Source organism: Diabrotica virgifera, chromosome 1, assembly GCF_917563875.1.
Source record: "Diabrotica virgifera virgifera chromosome 1, PGI_DIABVI_V3a".
Classification (NCBI taxonomy): domain Eukaryota; kingdom Metazoa; phylum Arthropoda; class Insecta; order Coleoptera; family Chrysomelidae; genus Diabrotica; species Diabrotica virgifera.
Window position 1 is genome coordinate 49,281,314 of NC_065443.1, and position 17,675 is coordinate 49,298,988.

A 17,675-nucleotide genomic window follows, 5' to 3' on the forward strand; every position below is an offset into this window, starting at 1 on the left:
TTTTGCATATTGTTTCACCCTGAATTTTTTCAAATTTTTAAAATTGGTGAAACGCACCTTTAGAAATAAAAAACCTCATTTTTTCGGTTTTTTTTTTTTGGTTTTTTGATACAATTTTATACACCTTTTTCAAAAAAGGTAACACCGTCACTAGAATAGGTAAAACACTGAAAAATAATTGGGGTTTGCCTAATAAAAATTTTTGTCACGCCATCCATTTTCTAGATACAGGGCGTTGAAGAAAACCAAATTTTACACATTTTTTACAATTTTGCCGAAACTACTAGTAACATTGTAATAAAAACTAAAAGGGAAGTTCCCTAGGTTGGCTGTATACCATATAGTTAAAAAACTCTAACATGAAGTAAAAACCACTTCTATGTAATTGGTATATTTATTAAAATCTAAAAAATCCCAATGGATTGAATAAAATGTGTCCAATTCAGAACGTTTTCAGACCTATCGGTCCATCATCAGTGAATCTACAATAAAATAAGTAATCCCACTATTAAAATTGAAAGATGGTTGAAATTTTGAAAGTTACAAAAGTGTGGTTAAGATTACTTACTTGAATACTTGCTAAATAGCCCCAGAACCAAACAATGGTTTAATTTATAATTCGATTTACATTATTTAAAAGTAGTATTAAACAGGCTAAACGCCGATGTTACAAGATATAACCTCCGGGAACATGGTGAAACCCTACCAGGAAACTTAATCAACCATCTTAGGCCAACGCTGACTACCAAGTGTCAAAAGTGTGTAAGGAACTGTTTGGAGTGACATTGACAGTAGAGAAAAAGGTAGTCGATTTTCAATGGTTATAAGCAAAAGTCATGATCCAAAACAATGATAATATGATAATGATTTTAATATCTGAAAATGTCTAACATTTTAAATCTATTGTTTTTTGAAAAGAAAATTGTGATTTACAAAATTTATTTAAAATATAAGATTATTTTAAGTTGACTGTATACTATAACATTAAATTGATCAGATTGATAAAAAGGAAGTATGAGCTACTATTAATAATGATAAACAAAAGATAAACACAAATGATGGTGAGACAGAAAAAAAGACTAAATATTAGTTGGAATATTGTTGTACAAAAGAATTAATAGGTAGGCAAGTTATTTAAATCTAAATTGTATTGGTGGTTGTATATGTAAGAAAATTATTGTTATTTAAATGTAAATGGAAATTGTTAATAATGGATTTGAGTTAGTATTGGGACCGTGCAAGTTCGGCAAAGCGACCCCTATTTCTACGCTCTGTACTTTTATTCGCACTTTTAATTATATTGGCCAATTATGTTAGTCCTGGTTACTGGATAATTGTCAAGGCTATAGTCCAAAAAAATAATAAGAAGAAAAATAAGATTGTGGTTATGTTATGAAAACGTAAACAATTGTATGTAGTAAATAAAATTAATTATTAAAATGCAGTACTGCAAGCAAAATACAATTAATTAAATTTACCTTTATATAATAATTGCATATTATATCAATATTGTGGAGCAATGTACAATTTTTCTGCTTCAATGACAGACGGTGTCAATTTGACAATTTCAATTGACAATATGAATTATTTAAAATAGTTGCAATATTTCTCCGCGACTTGCGCACAGTCGTTTCTCGTTTCCCTTCCAAGTACTTGCGTATGCAATATGTAAATGAAGAGGATTGTAATTATTATGAGATGTTTTTTAAAAATATGAGAGAATTCTTGTGACAAAGTGAGGGTATGTGAAATGGAAGATAAAGAAATGTATGATTATAACTGGCTCCAGTTGATACAAGAATGAAATTAAAATGAAATGGATATTGAAAATGTACTGAATAAAATAATATTAGTAAAACAAAAGTAAGAAAAAGAATATTGATATAATTTAAATGTAATAATAATGGGTCTGAATGTGAGAACTGAAATTAAGTGATGAAATGTTAATTGGAGTAATAAAAAATAAAAAAAATAATTTTATTCAGTACATTTTCAATATTAATTTCATTTTAATTTCATTCTTGTATCAACTGGACTCAGCTATAATCATACATTTCTTTATCTTCCATTTCACATACCCTCACTTTGTCACAAGAATTCTCTCAAATTTTTAAAAAACATCTCATAATAATTACAATCCTTTTTATTTAAATATTGCATATTATTAAGTATATTGACTGTATACTAACTCAAATCCATTATTAACAATTTCCATTTACATTTAAATAACAATAATTTTCCTTTTACATATACAACCACCAATACAATTTACATTTAAATAACTTGCCTACCTATTAATTCTTTTGTACAACAATATTCCAACTAATATTTATTCTTTTTTTTTTTCTCCTTCACCATCATTTGTTTTTATCTTTTGTTTATCATTATTAATTGTAGCTCATACTTCCTTTTGATCAATTTGATGAATTTAATGTTATAGTATACAGTCAACTTAAAATAATCTTATATTCTAAATAAATTTTGTAAATCACAATTTTCTTTTCAAAAAACAATAGATTTAAAAGGTTAGACATTTTCAGATATTAAAATCATTATCATATTTCATTGTTTTGGATCATGACCTTTTGCTTATAACCATTGAAAATCGACTACCTTTTTCTCTAGTGTCAATGTCACTCCAAAGAGTTCCTTACACTCTTTTGACACTTGGTAGTCAGCGTTGGCCTAAGATGGTTGATTAAGTTTCCTGGTAGGGTTTCACCATGTTCCCGGAGGTTATATCTTGTAACATCGGCGTTTAGCCTGTTTAATACTACTTTTAAATCATGTAAATCGAATTATAAATTAAACCATTGTTTGGTTCTGGGGCTATTTAGCAAGTATTCAAGTAAGTAATCTTAAACACACGTTTGTAACTTTCAAAATTTCAACCATCTTTCAATTTTAATAGTGGGATTACTTATTTTATTGTAGATTCACTGATGATGTACCGATAGGTCTGAAAACGTTCTGAATTGGACACATTTTATTCAATCCATTGGGATTTTTTAGATTTTAATAAATATACCAATTACATAGAAGTGGTTTTTACTTCATGTTAGAGTTTTTTATTGTAATAAAACTTGGCGGGTTTTAAGAGGTAGTTATTGTGCATGTTTTGACATATGGTTAAGGATTTGATATTCATCATTGACGCGCATAGGGGTAATGGTCTGAATTTTTCAAAGAAAAAAAGATAGTACGCCACTGATACATAACAATCATTTTTTACTTCCCCGTTCAATTTGCGATGAAAAAACTATCTTCTCATTTTTTCATACGACGCGCCGTTTTGCTGCAAAAAATAAAATATCTTAACGCTTCCAAAGTATTCGAATTAGTTTTTATGTACGAGTTTATGTAGATGTAGAAACTACTAGTAGTCTGGGCTGATTATCGGAGAATAGGCCATTCTTGGGAAAAGTTATTTACCAGCAATTTTATTGCTGGAATCGAATTATAAGATCCTATATATTAATAATATAGGTATGCAAAGTCCTCAGATAGTGTGCTACTTTTTTTATAAACAAAATGGCGCCCGAAAATCGTGTTTTTTTCAATGATTGCTCTATAACTCCGAAGATTTTATTTTTACAACAAAAACACCCAAATAAAAATTCACCGTTATTAAATTCTGCATAGAGACGTGTTTTTCCCGATCTGCTCGGATGAAAATTTTCCTCGGAAAATGCGGGTTTTCCCAACAAAATCTTTAATTTTCAAATAAAGTTTTAGATAAGTAATTATCTACCAATAATTAAATAATTTGGTGACTTAAAAGCCTTCTTGGCTTAGATTATAGTTCCAGAAGCTGATGAAAATTAAACGAATATTTTAGCGACAATTCAATTGTTAATTAATAATTTACGGCCGCAATAATAACCAAAATAACTATGATACACTGATCAAACTTTGAAATCTTATAAAGATGAGATTCCTATTTAACATTTTGTTGACAAAATATAAATTTTTTATTTTTTTGCATTATCTTTAAATGTTTAAAAAAAATAGTTATAAACAAATTAACGTTTCTCAGGAAGTTTTTATTATATTGTAATTTTAAAAAATAGCTAAAATGCGCATTTCAAATATCTTGAAAATGAATGCTTTAATACTTTTTTGCAACTATTTGCAAAAAAGTTATGAAACAGCAAACTAAACATACGATTTCTACGGTGTTTATAATTTTTTTTAATTCTTTCAAAGCGTAGAAGTGAGTTTAAAGTACAAGCTAATTATTTACAAAAAAATATCGATTATCAATTTAATGCTTATATTTTAATTGAAGATTATAAATATATTTTTTTGTAATTTACACGCGTGAAAGTAGAATAATACAGCACTGTAACTAAAATTTTCACTCGGAGCGACGACGGGCCGCGCGAGACGTACACTTTTATAAATAATGCATGCTGCGTGTCAGTCGCTTCGAGTGAACATTTAAGCTCCGACTCTGTATCAGGCCTACTTTTGCACTAAAAATTACAAAAAAAAGTATTTTTAATCTTTGATTAAAATATAACCATTGCACTAATTTTTGATATTCTTTGTGAATAATTATATTATACCATAGACTCACTTTTAAGCTTTGAAACAATTAAAACAAATTATAAACAACGGAGAAAACGTATATTTACTTTGCTGTTTCATAACTTTTTTGCAAATGGTTGGAAATTTTTTTTAAAGCATTCATTTTCAAGACCTATGAAATACGCATTTTAAGTATTTTATAAAATTAGAATATAATAAACAATTTCTGAGAAATGTTCATTTTTTTATAACAATTTTTTTTAAACATTTAAAGATTATGCAAAAAAATGAAAAATTTATATTTTGTCGACAGAATATTAAATAGGCATCACATCTTTATAATCTTTCTAAGTTTAATCAATGTGTCATGATTATTTTGGTTGTTATTGCGACTGTAAATTGTTAATTAACAATTGAATTGCTGCTAAAATATTCGTTTCATTTTCACCGGATTCTGAATTTATAATCTATACCAAGAAACCTTTTATTTCACAAAGCTATATAATTATTGATAAATAATTACTGGTCCAAAAAATTTATTTAAAAATTCGAGATTTTGTTGGGAAAACCCACATTTTCCGAGGAAAATTTTCGTCGGAGCAAATCGGAAAAAACGTACTTCTATGTAGAATTAAATTGGGGTGAATTTTTATTTGAGTATTTTTGGTGTAAAGTTAAAATCTTCGGAGTTATAGAGCAATAATTGAAAAAAATAAGATTTGTCGGCGCCATTTTGTTTATAAAAAAAGTAGCACACTATCTGCGGACTTTCCATACCTATATTAATAATATATAGGATCTTATAATTCGATTCCAGCAATAAAATTGCTTGTAAATAACCTTTCTTTGTACTTTACTAAGAATAGCAGCGTATTATAACTATTTTTTTTTCAAAATTTAAAGATTATGCAAAAAAAAGAAAAATTTATATTTTGTCGATAAAATATTAAATAAGCATCTCATCTTTATAATCTTTATAAGTTTGATCATTGTATCTTGATTATTTTGGTTATTATTGCGATCGTAAATTGTTAATTAACAATTGAATTGTTGCTAAAATATTCGTTTAATTTTCACCGGCTTCTGGAATTACAATCTATACCAAGAAAGCTTTGACGTCACTAAGTTATTTAATTATTGATTAATAATTACTTACCTAAAACTTTATTTGAAAATTAAAGTTTTTGTTAGGAAAACCCGCATTTTCCGAGGAAAATTTTCGTCGGAGCAAATCGTGAAAAACATATCTCTATGCAGAATTTAATTGCGGTGAATTTTTATTTGGGTGTTTTTGTTGTAAAGTTAAAATCTTCGGAGTTATAGAGAAATAATTGAAAAAAATACGATTTGTCGGCGCCATTTTGTTTATAAAAAAAGTAGCACACTATCTGCGGACTTTGCATACCTATATTATTAATATATAGGATCTTATAATTCGATTTCAGCAATAAAATTGCTGGTAAATAACTTTTCCATGAATTTTGCTAATTAGCCCAGAGTATAGAAGTTCGAATACTTTTTAAGGGCAAGATATTTTATTTTTTGAATAAAAATGGCTCGTCGTATAAAAAAATAGGAAGATATATTTTTTGTCAAAAATTTAACGAGGAATTCAAAAATGATTGTTAATTTGAAATATGTCAGTGGCGTACCATCTTTTTTCTTTAAAAAGTTCAGACCATTACCCCTATGCGCCCCAATGATAAATATAAGATTTTTAATTGTATGTCAAAAAATGCACAACAACTACCTCTTAAAAATGTTGCCAGAAGTTTCGGCACAATCGTAAAAAATGTGTAAAATTTTGTTTTCTTTAACGCCCTGTATCTTGAAAATGGATGGCATTACAAAAAATTTTTATTAAGCAAACCCCAATTATTTTTCAGTTTTTTACCTACTCTAGTGACGGTGTTACCTTTTTTGAAAATTTTAAAGGTGCGTTTCACCAACTTTAAAAATTTTTAAAAATTCAGGGTGAAACATTATGCAAAAATACATGTTATATATTTTTTTTCGTGAAAACGAACGTCTTAGTTATTTTTTATACTCATTTAAAATTTTAAAATCGTTCTAAAATTTAAATTTCCTACCAGAAATTAAAAAAAAAATCGGACAGAACTTTTTAAAGCTTACAACTTTTTTATTTAAAGTTTTTCGTTAGTTCTCGATGCGGCTGAGATAAAAAATAAAAACATAAAAATCCTAATTAGGCTCTAGGTGGGTCACATGACCACTTAGGGGGCTAAAAATTTCAGAAACTGAGTTTACTATATATGCTAAACGGCGACCTATATGGAATTCGAATCGAGTTGGGGGCACTTTTCTTCATCTTAGCCGGCTAGGCCCTTTAGTTCCCAGCGAACATCTAACCATCCAAAATCAAGTGGTACAATTGACAGAAAAGTACATTATATCTCGGTCATGAAATCAGAATAGGCAAGGACAATCAGACTTCCGAATTTCAACGACGAATAACACTTGCTTGGGCGGCGTATAGTTCACTCAAGAAACCCATTATGAACGCCCGGCACGGCACAGCACGGTACGGCACAGCACAGGCCGGCACGTCCAAAAACCCATTTGTAACGGCCGGCACGGCACGGCACCGGAAAAATGATCATATATTTTAAAAACTATCGTAAAATAAAAGTTTTTAAAAGACATAAACTACACAATTTTAAAGAATATGCATCATGTTAAAAAAACGAATTCATGGTTAAAAGATAATGTACGTACCTGTCCATTGATCAAAATTTTCGGATATTTGTACCCATGTATTGTCCTTTTTCTTACTATCATGATAACTTGAGTCCGATGCATCATACAAAAATGGGTATTCTCTGACACTCTCAATGAAAAGTTCGTCCATATTATTTTATTTCAGAAGAAACAACGCGCTTCCAATTAAAAAATCAACAATATATCTGCTTATTACCAATTATGATGCACTGGCGCCGACTGGCCGTTCAGGCCGTTCGACTTCAACGGATTTTATTCTCCTCGGAGAATTTTGGCCGTTCCGTTTGCGTGCTGGCCTGTGCCGGGCCGAGCCGGCCGCTCATAATGGGTTACGTTGCATTTAAAACTATACAAATGAATTTGGACTGTCCTGTGCCGGGCCGGGCTTTGCCGTGCCGGCCGTTCATAATGGGTTTCTTGCTTTAAGAGACATCTTTAAGAGCAACATCCCGACAGCTATGAAACGGAAGACATTTGACCAATGCGTTCTTCCTATTATGACATACGGAGCAGAAACTCTCACGCTCACAAAAACAACAGCACTAAAATGCGAGTGGCAGAAAGGCGCATGGAAAGATCGATTCTCAGCGTGACAAAAAAAGACAAAATAAGGAACCAAGACTTAAGGAAAAGAACAGGTATCACTGATGTCGTTGAACTTATAGCCAAGCTGAAATGGAATTGGGCAGGTCACATAGCGCGACTCAAAAACTCAAGATGGACCAGAAAACTAATTGACTGGTGCCCAAGAGAGGACAAACGCAGCAGAGAACGACCACCAACACTCTGGATGGACGACACCGAATATCCAAGAAATGGCAACAAGAAGCACAGAACCGTGAAGAGTGGCGAAGAATGGGAGAGACCTATGTCCAGCAGTGGACAGAAGAGGTTGCATGATGATGATGATGATGAATATTTCATTTGCGCCAATCTTCTCTGATATTCTTTTGCTGTATACCTAAATATTCCGTGGATTCCGTATTTAGTCCTTCGACTCTGGTTTTTGGTTGTGTTAGTGCTCCTGTCTTCGGTGTGAAGTATTTCATAATGATTCCTACTTTACATAATACTAGGCTATGGTCGCCACTTACATTTGCTGAGGTGAATCATCTTACGTCGATTATTTTTGATGGATGTGTATCTCTGTTGGTTTTAACATAATATACATATATCATAGATCTTTGTCCACGGGTGATATTGAATGTATATTTGTGTTGGTCTTTGTGGTCAACTTGATCTACTGCTTGTTGCAATTCGTCATAAAAGATTTCGCTTGTTGTTTGAGGTTTGTTATTTTCTGGGCCGCATACGCCGATAATGTTCAGGTCTTCCTTTGTCATTTTAATTTGAGGCGCTCAGGGTAACAGTGGCCTAACCCCAAAACGGTTTTGAGATAAATGCAATATTTGCATTAGAATTTCCATTACGTTTGTGGGACGGCGCTACAAATTATGTAGCGCCATTTAGCCAAATACAGAAGTAGGTTGTGTAGACCTTTGTTAATTGAAAGATTTAACGTTGCTGCTGTTATTGATATAATAATCTAAAAATGCTCAATTTGTGGCTTAGGCCACTGTTGCTCTGAGCGCCTCATTTTTACTGTGACAATTATATCTGATACCTAGTGACACTCTTTTGTGTGATTTTGGTATTTTTGGTGTATTAGTAAGGCTACACCTTCAAATACACAAATAGATCATTGGTTGTAAATAAGAAGCTTGTGTAAATAAACTGTGATTTTAATTTTAACATTACATGATGCATTGAATTTCGTCATATATTAATGGCACTTGGATAAAATACATGATCTTAATATACAGTTAGGACGTGTAGGTTGGAATAAATTAATTTTCTCCCAAAGAGGCGATTTTGAAGAAAAATCCCGAACAGGTCGATTTTTATTTTTAAATTATGATTTTTTGGCATATATATCATACTAATGACGTCATCCATCTGAGCGTGATGACGTAATCGATGATTTTTTTAAATAAGAGTAGGGGGTCGTGTGATAGCTAATTTGAAAGGATATTTAATGCTCTATTCAGTAAAATAAACATTAACATGGTGCCCAAAAAATGTTTTTTAAATAAATTATTTAAGACAAAAAGAAGAATGTATGTAATTAGTAATTCATTTAATTCAAAATATATTTTAGTGTTATCAGGAAGAAATGTTTATTTGACAAATAATTATTGTTTCTCGCTTAAATTCAATGTTAAAGGTTACCATACACTTGTCTCTTAGCAGTTTGAACATTGAATTTAAGCGAAAAGCAATGTTTATTTTTGTGAAACAGACATTTTTATCTGTTTTCTGACAACAGTGAAATGTATTTTAAATTAAATAAATTGCTTGCATTGTTCTTTTTGTGTCAATTAATTTAATTAAAAAGAATGTGTGTACAGTGGAGCATCGATAACTCGGATTAATCGGGACCGCGGCCGATCCGGTTTATCGAAAATCCGTGTTAGCCGGAGAATATGGTAAAAATTCATAAAATACGGTATACTTACAAATAAACTCCGTTATAATTGAAATAACATGAAATATATATGCACAGTACACACATCTAAATTACTAAAAACACGTAAACACAAACCTAATCAAACGGAAGCGAAAAATACAAGACTGTACTACACAATACAGTCACAATCGGAACGATGTTATGTTATTTTAGAACAGTGAAGACTAAGACCATTGTTTAAAAAAGATTTTTTTAAATAGTCTTTTAGCCTTTTTTAAACAATGCTAAGAGAGTTTGATTTAAATAAATAAAAGAATACTACTGCAGGTGCCTGTTGTTTCCGATATTCAAGATAATGAACGTCGCTCTGCCATGCCCCGTGTGCCATGATTCATTTTTATTATCGTATTATTCAAATTACACAAATAGATACACATTATCTCTCAAATATTATATTAAATACATTTTTATTTTGAATTGTTGAAATGTTTGTCTGATGAAAATCGGATAAGATTGGTAGAAATTTTGCTGGTAATCAAATTATGTAAATCAAAGCATTACCTACTAGCTAGGTACATTTTCCAAATAGGTATGTAATTTTTTATTATAATACTGAAACACTTTTAATATATATTTAATAAGGTAGGTACGTACCTGTTACTTTTAAAAACCATTCAAAAAGTCATTACAATAATTATAAATTTTCTTTTTTTCTCTGTCCTCACAACAATAAAAACTAATATACACACAATTTGTTTACCCATAACCATTAACATATTAATAAAATAAGCGACATATTGAACAATTGTTGACAGGTCATTGTAATTACCCAATCAGAGGACGTATAACGTTTAAGCTGGAAGTATAGCTAAAGAAGTATAACTTAAAAAAAAATTTTGGACATCCTGTATAAATAATTATGTCAATGCTTACATTACTGAATAGAGAATTAAATAACCTTTCAAATGAGCAATCACACGGCTCCTACTCTCCTTTAAAAAAATCAGCGATTACGTCATCACGCCCGTATGGATGACGTCACTAATATGATAGATATGCCAAAAAATCGTAATTTAAAAATTAAATTGGCTTGTTTCAGGAATTACCTCAAAAATCGCCCATTCTCAAGAAAATTAATTTATTCTCTAAAAATGTATACCATTTTTATTCAGTTGCAATGCGAAGGCAAAGCTGTCTTATTTTTCACTTAGTACAGAGAGCGCAAACCAACACTCTAAATCTACGATTTTTGACTCTAATTGGAGTCATCATCAGAGAGGCGTAGGTTTGCTGTTCTTTGTCCCAAGTGACGATATACCGAGAGTTTACCTTCGCACTGCAACTGACGTTATGGAGTAGGTGCCTAGCGACATCTGCTAAATGAAAGTCAAAGTTTTCAACCTAATAAAAATATTTAATAATATTTTTAAAATATATTTAATTGAAAACTTATTGGACCATTCAATTAAATATATTTTAAAAATATTATTAAATATTTTTATTAGGTTGAAAACTTTTACTTTTAATTTATTCTAACCTAAACGTCCTCACTGTATAAGTAATTTGTGGTAATACTTTTTATATTAACTATGATTTAAACAATATTTTAGGTACTATATCATCAAATCTTTACATATACAGAACGTGCTATGTTACACTTGGGTATGATAAATCCGATTGTGCTCAATTGGGAAGAGAAACAAACAACATGACCAAGAATTTAGAAACATTGGTTCAACCTACAGTAAATGAAATTGATATGGCATCAAATTTAAGTCAAACGTTTATTCCCTTGATAATGAATTTGTTTATCGGATCCTGGTCAGATAAATATGGGAGAAAACCGTTTTTGGTAATAAGTTTAATAGGTAAATTTACTTACTCCTTAGGTACTTTTACAGATGTATGCTTATGAGTAGATAGACAACGTATGTTCTGGCGCAACCCCTAAATCGCAACCCTTAAATATTAATAAATGCCAAACGCCTTAACGTAGGATGACGTGTGACGTATCGTTGGAAAGGGGATGAAAAATGGGGTTGAACGTAGCATGTGGCGTGCGCATCAGAGTATGCCAAAAGGGCATTACATCATATCTTCGTTTATATTGGTCCGATCGTGACGTAAGAGGGCTCGTTGGAACGGGGAGGGAATAATACGTTGAGACTAAAACAAAGATGGCGGCAGTGCTAAAACGGCATTACAGCATATCTTCGTTGCTATTGGCCCGATTTTGACGGCCCCGAAAAAGAAGAAGATTTGTCGGTGACAGACCGCAAAGAAGAAGAATTGACAGCATCATGACAAACTAAAAGAAGAGGAAGAATTGACCTCATACGTCACAATCGAACCGATAAAAGGTCACGTTTAATGTTTCACGTCAAATGTCACGTCCTTCGTCAACCGACACGTCCTGCGTCGAATGTCACGTTCTGCGACGAATTTCACGTCATTCACGTCACGTCATTCACGTTCTGCGTCGAATGTAACGTCATTCACGTCACGTCATTCACGTCCTACGTCAAATGTCACGTCCTGCGTCGAATGTAACGTCATTAACGTCACGTCATTCACGTCATATTTCACGCCAAATGTCACATATCTACGTCAAATGCCACTTTCTGTGTCGCATGTCACGTCCTACGTCCTACGTCAAATGTCACGTTCTGCGTCGAATGTAACGTCATTCACGTCACGTCATTCACGTCCTACGTCAAATGTCACCATACGGAAAAGAAGAAGAATTGACAGTTAATATTGAACGTTGACAGAAGAAGATTTGACAGTTGGCTTCTGTGTCGCCACCGCTTTCATTTGAACGTTGACAGAAGAAGATTTGACAGTTGGCTTCTGTGTCACCACCGCTTTCATTTGACACCCCATACGTCAAAATCGAACCAATGACAATGAAGATGTCGAATGTCACGTTCTAAATGTAATATTTAAGGGTTGCGATTTAGGGGTTGCGCCAGAACATACGTTGTCTATCTACTCTTATGTGACGATTTACTTAATAATATATTTTATGTTTTATCTCAATGCACCTCTTATTATGGATATTATTTGTTAATGTTTCATTTTAATTTTTTATTTTATTGGGGGGCATAATATTTCGTTTCCTTTATGAACTCACTCTGTGTTATTTACAATTTTTTGTGTGGGTCGTCATTCGAGCAGTCTTAAATTCATTTAAATCTTGTTTGTCGCATTGCTCCTAATGAGATGAACTTTATCAGAAAATTTTATTTAATAGTATATTATGCAATTAGCGTTTAATGATGGTCATTATGAAGCGAGTATGAGGGTTACGAAACGAGCCGCATGCGGCGAGTATAGAATACGAGCTTCATAATGATAATTAAATGCAAGTTGTATACACTATTTTTTCTATGATCATTCACAACAAAAGACAAATTTATTAATTGTGTAACACAAATTAATAAATTCAGTAGTTTGTCAGTTTGACGGCGTGTTTACATATTGAGAACTGTCAAATCGTATGTATTTGAGTCGTCATTGGTCACTGCGCGTGTACCACCTTTATCGCGAATGCCATATCGCGATTCTATTGGTTAATAATCTGTATCTTAATGAAAATCTGTATCATAATGAAGTTCATTATGATACAGGTAGTGACATCATAATTGATATATTATAGTATGAGAATAGAAAAAAAAATTAAATCTAAATTAGTATTTATTTAGAGTACTTAATTGTTATCACTTTTTAATAGTTGTAATTCACATAAGGTACTACTTATATACTAAAATTTTAGTACATTTAGCACAAAAAGCACCGAAATAAATCGAATTTTAAATACAGCACCTATTAGAAACTTACAATTGTTTGCATTATGTTCAGGATGATATCAGGAAAACAGTCTCCTATAGAAAAATGGGTGGAAATGCATAATTGCGTTTTAAAATGCATAAAATGCATCCAAGAGTGCATAAACGTGTAATGGAGAAATCTCACGACTAGGTCGAAGCTCGTGTTGATGCGAGCTTCAGGTATTTAAAAATTAGACGTCGCGTCGGCAAAGAGACATAATAATATATATAATAGTGAGAACGACAGAGAGCACAGTAAAACTCCATAGGACTGTAAAATTAGTAATATTTACTTTGTAATAAGATGGGTCAGACACATGGTTGGACATCCTATCTTCAAGAATATTTATTACACCACGCCAGTGGGGCCGTTAAAAATATTAGTAGTTGGTTAATTCACACAATGATAAAAATTAAAACCCAACGTAATTAGACCACAAAATTACGACGACACTGATGTATTCCCTCGTTTGCCCAGCTGAAAGGGTCTTTGAAATGTATACCTGTATCGCCATCCCATGTCACTCAACGCTCACCATAAATAACCATTTGTATTTGTTCAAGGATCGTAAATCACAAAATTTTGAGAGAAATTTCTCTATTCCATGTTGTTTTTAATGTATTTCACGTTGGGTTTAATCCCGTCTTCAGTTTTTATCTTTTTCTGTTACATTTTTCTATTTCACCCAGAATGTCGCTTCACGCGCTTGGACCTAGTCGTCAGATTTCTCCATTAGAATAAGCATATTAACGGACAAATTTTGATACTCGGGAGTTTTTGGGGTCGCTGAACAAGACCACGCTATCAGAACCGACCCGGCAGTGTCACTGCCAAGGCACGTCATCTTCTGGAGTTTTGAGGGTTTTCAGAATTAAATTGATGCAAATAGATTACTCGTGTGGTTTTTGGGATTGCTGAAAACGAATACGTTATCAGAACTGACCCCCGCTGCACCTGATTTCGACCGATTTAGGCACTAAATTGATGCAAACAGAATGAAATGTTCTGAGATTTTCGATCAACTTCTGGTGGTGACTGGAATCCAGCTGCAGATAATATGGTTTTAGAGAGCTTGCATTTGAGTGACCCGTTAATTTAATTAACACCTGGTGTTCAAAAATACCTTGCTTGAACAAGGCTGACACAGCTGAAGATCCATGAAAATGGTTTATTTTATGTTTTTTGTGTCTATTCCAATTTTTTCAGCTGACATTTTTGTCCACTTAGATACGATGTTGATTCCAAGTAGACAGTTTTTGAACCAAGACAAATCCTTCCAGTTGGAGTGAATGTTAAGAAAGAGTCTGTCTGATAAAACCTTTAGTCCCCTTTTTTCAATTAATTTCAAAAATAAACTAACTAATTATATATTTTCGTTTGATGAACTTCTTACCAGCCATTTGCTGCTTGCCAAACTTTTCGAATCGCCTTGATTTGTTTTGGAAAAAATGCTGTTGTATTTAATTCGGCCAATAAATTGTCCCATAACATCAAATTCCTTCTGGAAAAAGTGAATCTTGCCGTTTACGGTCTCATTTCCTCTCTAAGCAAGTTCAAATGAGCAAAGGTTAAAAAACTTTTTTTGTGCTCCGTCGGGGGTTTCCTTTGGGGGTCGTAGCTTTGGATGATTTTTATTAGTTCTTCGGTGGATAAGGCGTTTGGACTAAGTTTTCTTTTTTCTTGAACACTTTGAAGCTGCCTCCGCTGGGTATCTCGGGCCAGTCTTGTACATTTTAAAGATATATCTGTAAAAGGGTCTATTTTTATGCCGTACTCCGTAAAATATTTTTTTTGTACCATTTTTGCTGTAATATTCCACATTGACTTTATATTTTATTTATTTATAATCATATCCCTTCTATCATACAATGGTGTATGGTTACAACTTTAATCTACCAACTTAACATATCTAGATTAACTTTACATACGACTCTATATAGGGTGAGGCAGATAACTGGCCTATTAGAAATATCTCGAGAACTAAAGGCAACAGAATCATGAAAATTGGAATAAAGGGGTTTTGAGGAATGGTCTATTAAATGAAAATATTTTCATCTCTTTGCAACTTCCGGTTATACCGGAAGTTGCTTATAACTTGGTTTTTTTAAATGGGACACCCTGTATATTTTTACATTTTTGGATTCTTCTCAATATCTTCTTTCTTAAAATATGAGATTTTGTAATACTATACAGGGTATTTTAAAAGATATTTACGTTTATTTATTAATTTCGTAGCAATATTCACACCCTGTAGAATTGTAATACTTAGACATTAAAAACTCTGCTTACGTTCAAGTGATTTCTAATATAGTTTATTATTGTTAAGAATCATTAGTATAGCTTATTTTGAAATTTTAGTATACAGGGTTGGTCGAAACTCGGAATGAATATTTTCTGAGTTTTCTTAAATAGAACACCCTGTATTTTAGTATTGTAATGAGATGGTATTTCATAGTACTTTTTTATTTTATAAGTATTCCCTATACCTAACTGCTTTAATTTGTGAGTTATTGGTGATTAAATCTAAACATTAATTGAAACAAAAAATACGTAAAATTTTATTAGGTTGGCCGTGAAAATATTCAATTACAAATAATTTTTCAGAAATAAATACATATTAATCCAGACTGATCCTTATAATTACCAATAATGGATTAGCTATCAAAATACCTACGTAATTAAGATTGTTGGTGCGACTAACAATTAAGCACAAATTAAAGCAGTTAGGTATAGGGAATGTTTAAGAAATAAAAAAGTACCATAAAATATCATTTCATTACAATACTAAAATACAGGGTGTTCCATTTAAGAAAACTCAGAAAATACTCATTCCGAGTTTCGACCAACCCTGTATACTAAAATTAAAAATTTAGCTATACTAATGATTCTTAACAATAGTAGACTATATTAAAAATCATTTAAACGTAAGTAGAGTTTTGGTTGTCAAACTACTACAATTCTACAAGGTGTGGACTTTGCTACGAAATTAATAAAAAAACGTAATTATCTTTTAAAATACCCTGTATAACATTACAAATCCTCATATTTTAAGAAAGAAGACATGAAAGAGAATCCAAAAATGTAAAAATATACAGGGTGTCCCATTTAAAAAAACGAAGTTATAAGCAACTTCCGGTATAACCGGAAGTTGCAAAGATATGAAAATATTTTCATTTAATAGATCATCCTTCTAAACTCCTGTTTTCCAATTTTCATGATTCTGTTGCCTTTAGTTCTCGAGATATTTCTAATAGGACAGTTATCTGCCTCACCCTGTATAGTCTTCGCCATTGCCTTTTTTCATGTTAAAGGCATAATCCTCGAGAATTTTTGCTAGTTCTGTTATGGTAGTACATCTTTCAAGCGTAAAATTTCTCACCCGTAGAAACTCCGAAAACTGGGTCCAAATAGAGCTTCTGGACCTCTGCGTGTTCAATGGGACATTATCCGAAACCAATTTTTTGATTTCTTCACCTGACTGACATCCCAATATTGATTTTTGTCTGCATTCATTATATCGGCCCAAAATTGATTACGCCTTAATGACGTTTGTCAAAATGACAACAATAGAATTACCAGACACCTTCGTGATGAATCTGTCATAATTTTGTTGCTGAGAAATCACGGGCAGGAAGGAATTTTTGTCAGTAAGAAGCGTGGCGTTGCTATGACGTTTTATCAGTTAAAAGTAATCTAGGAAATAGTCAGTAATAAAAAATTTGTTAAAAACTAAATAGGATCAATAGTATTTTAAGCTTTCTTCTATTCTATTACATTATGTACACACACCCAAACTTATATGGAATCACCTGATATTTCTTATTATTTCGGGCGAAATAAAACAATAACGTTTTTAGCAAACAAATTGAAAGTAGTTGTTTTAAAGTCAATAGCATACAAAATTTCAATGTAAAACGAATAATGTTTAACTTGTTTTTATTTATTTTTTTTTTTATTTTGTGGTAGTCCGTGTTATCACCTCTAGTCCTTATGCAAGCTTCAGATTGCGTGGGCACGTTCCTAATCAAATTATCAACATTTTATTGTGGTAGGTTGCTCCATCCTTTAAAAGCAGCTTGTACTAGCCGTGCGGTGTTTTGTTGATTAT

At 31.9% G+C, this 17,675-nt stretch overlaps 1 protein-coding gene across 1 annotated transcript in view; it reads left to right on the top strand.

Annotated features, from left to right (window-relative positions):
- Positions 1 to 17,675, top strand: part of LOC114324744 (proton-coupled folate transporter) — a 71,868-nt gene that overhangs the window by 2,611 nt on the left and 51,582 nt on the right. The window contains exon 2 of the mRNA XM_028272575.2: positions 11,347 to 11,604. Coding sequence (XP_028128376.2) covers positions 11,347 to 11,604 — 258 coding nt within the window. The remainder of the gene's footprint in view (positions 1 to 11,346; positions 11,605 to 17,675) is intronic.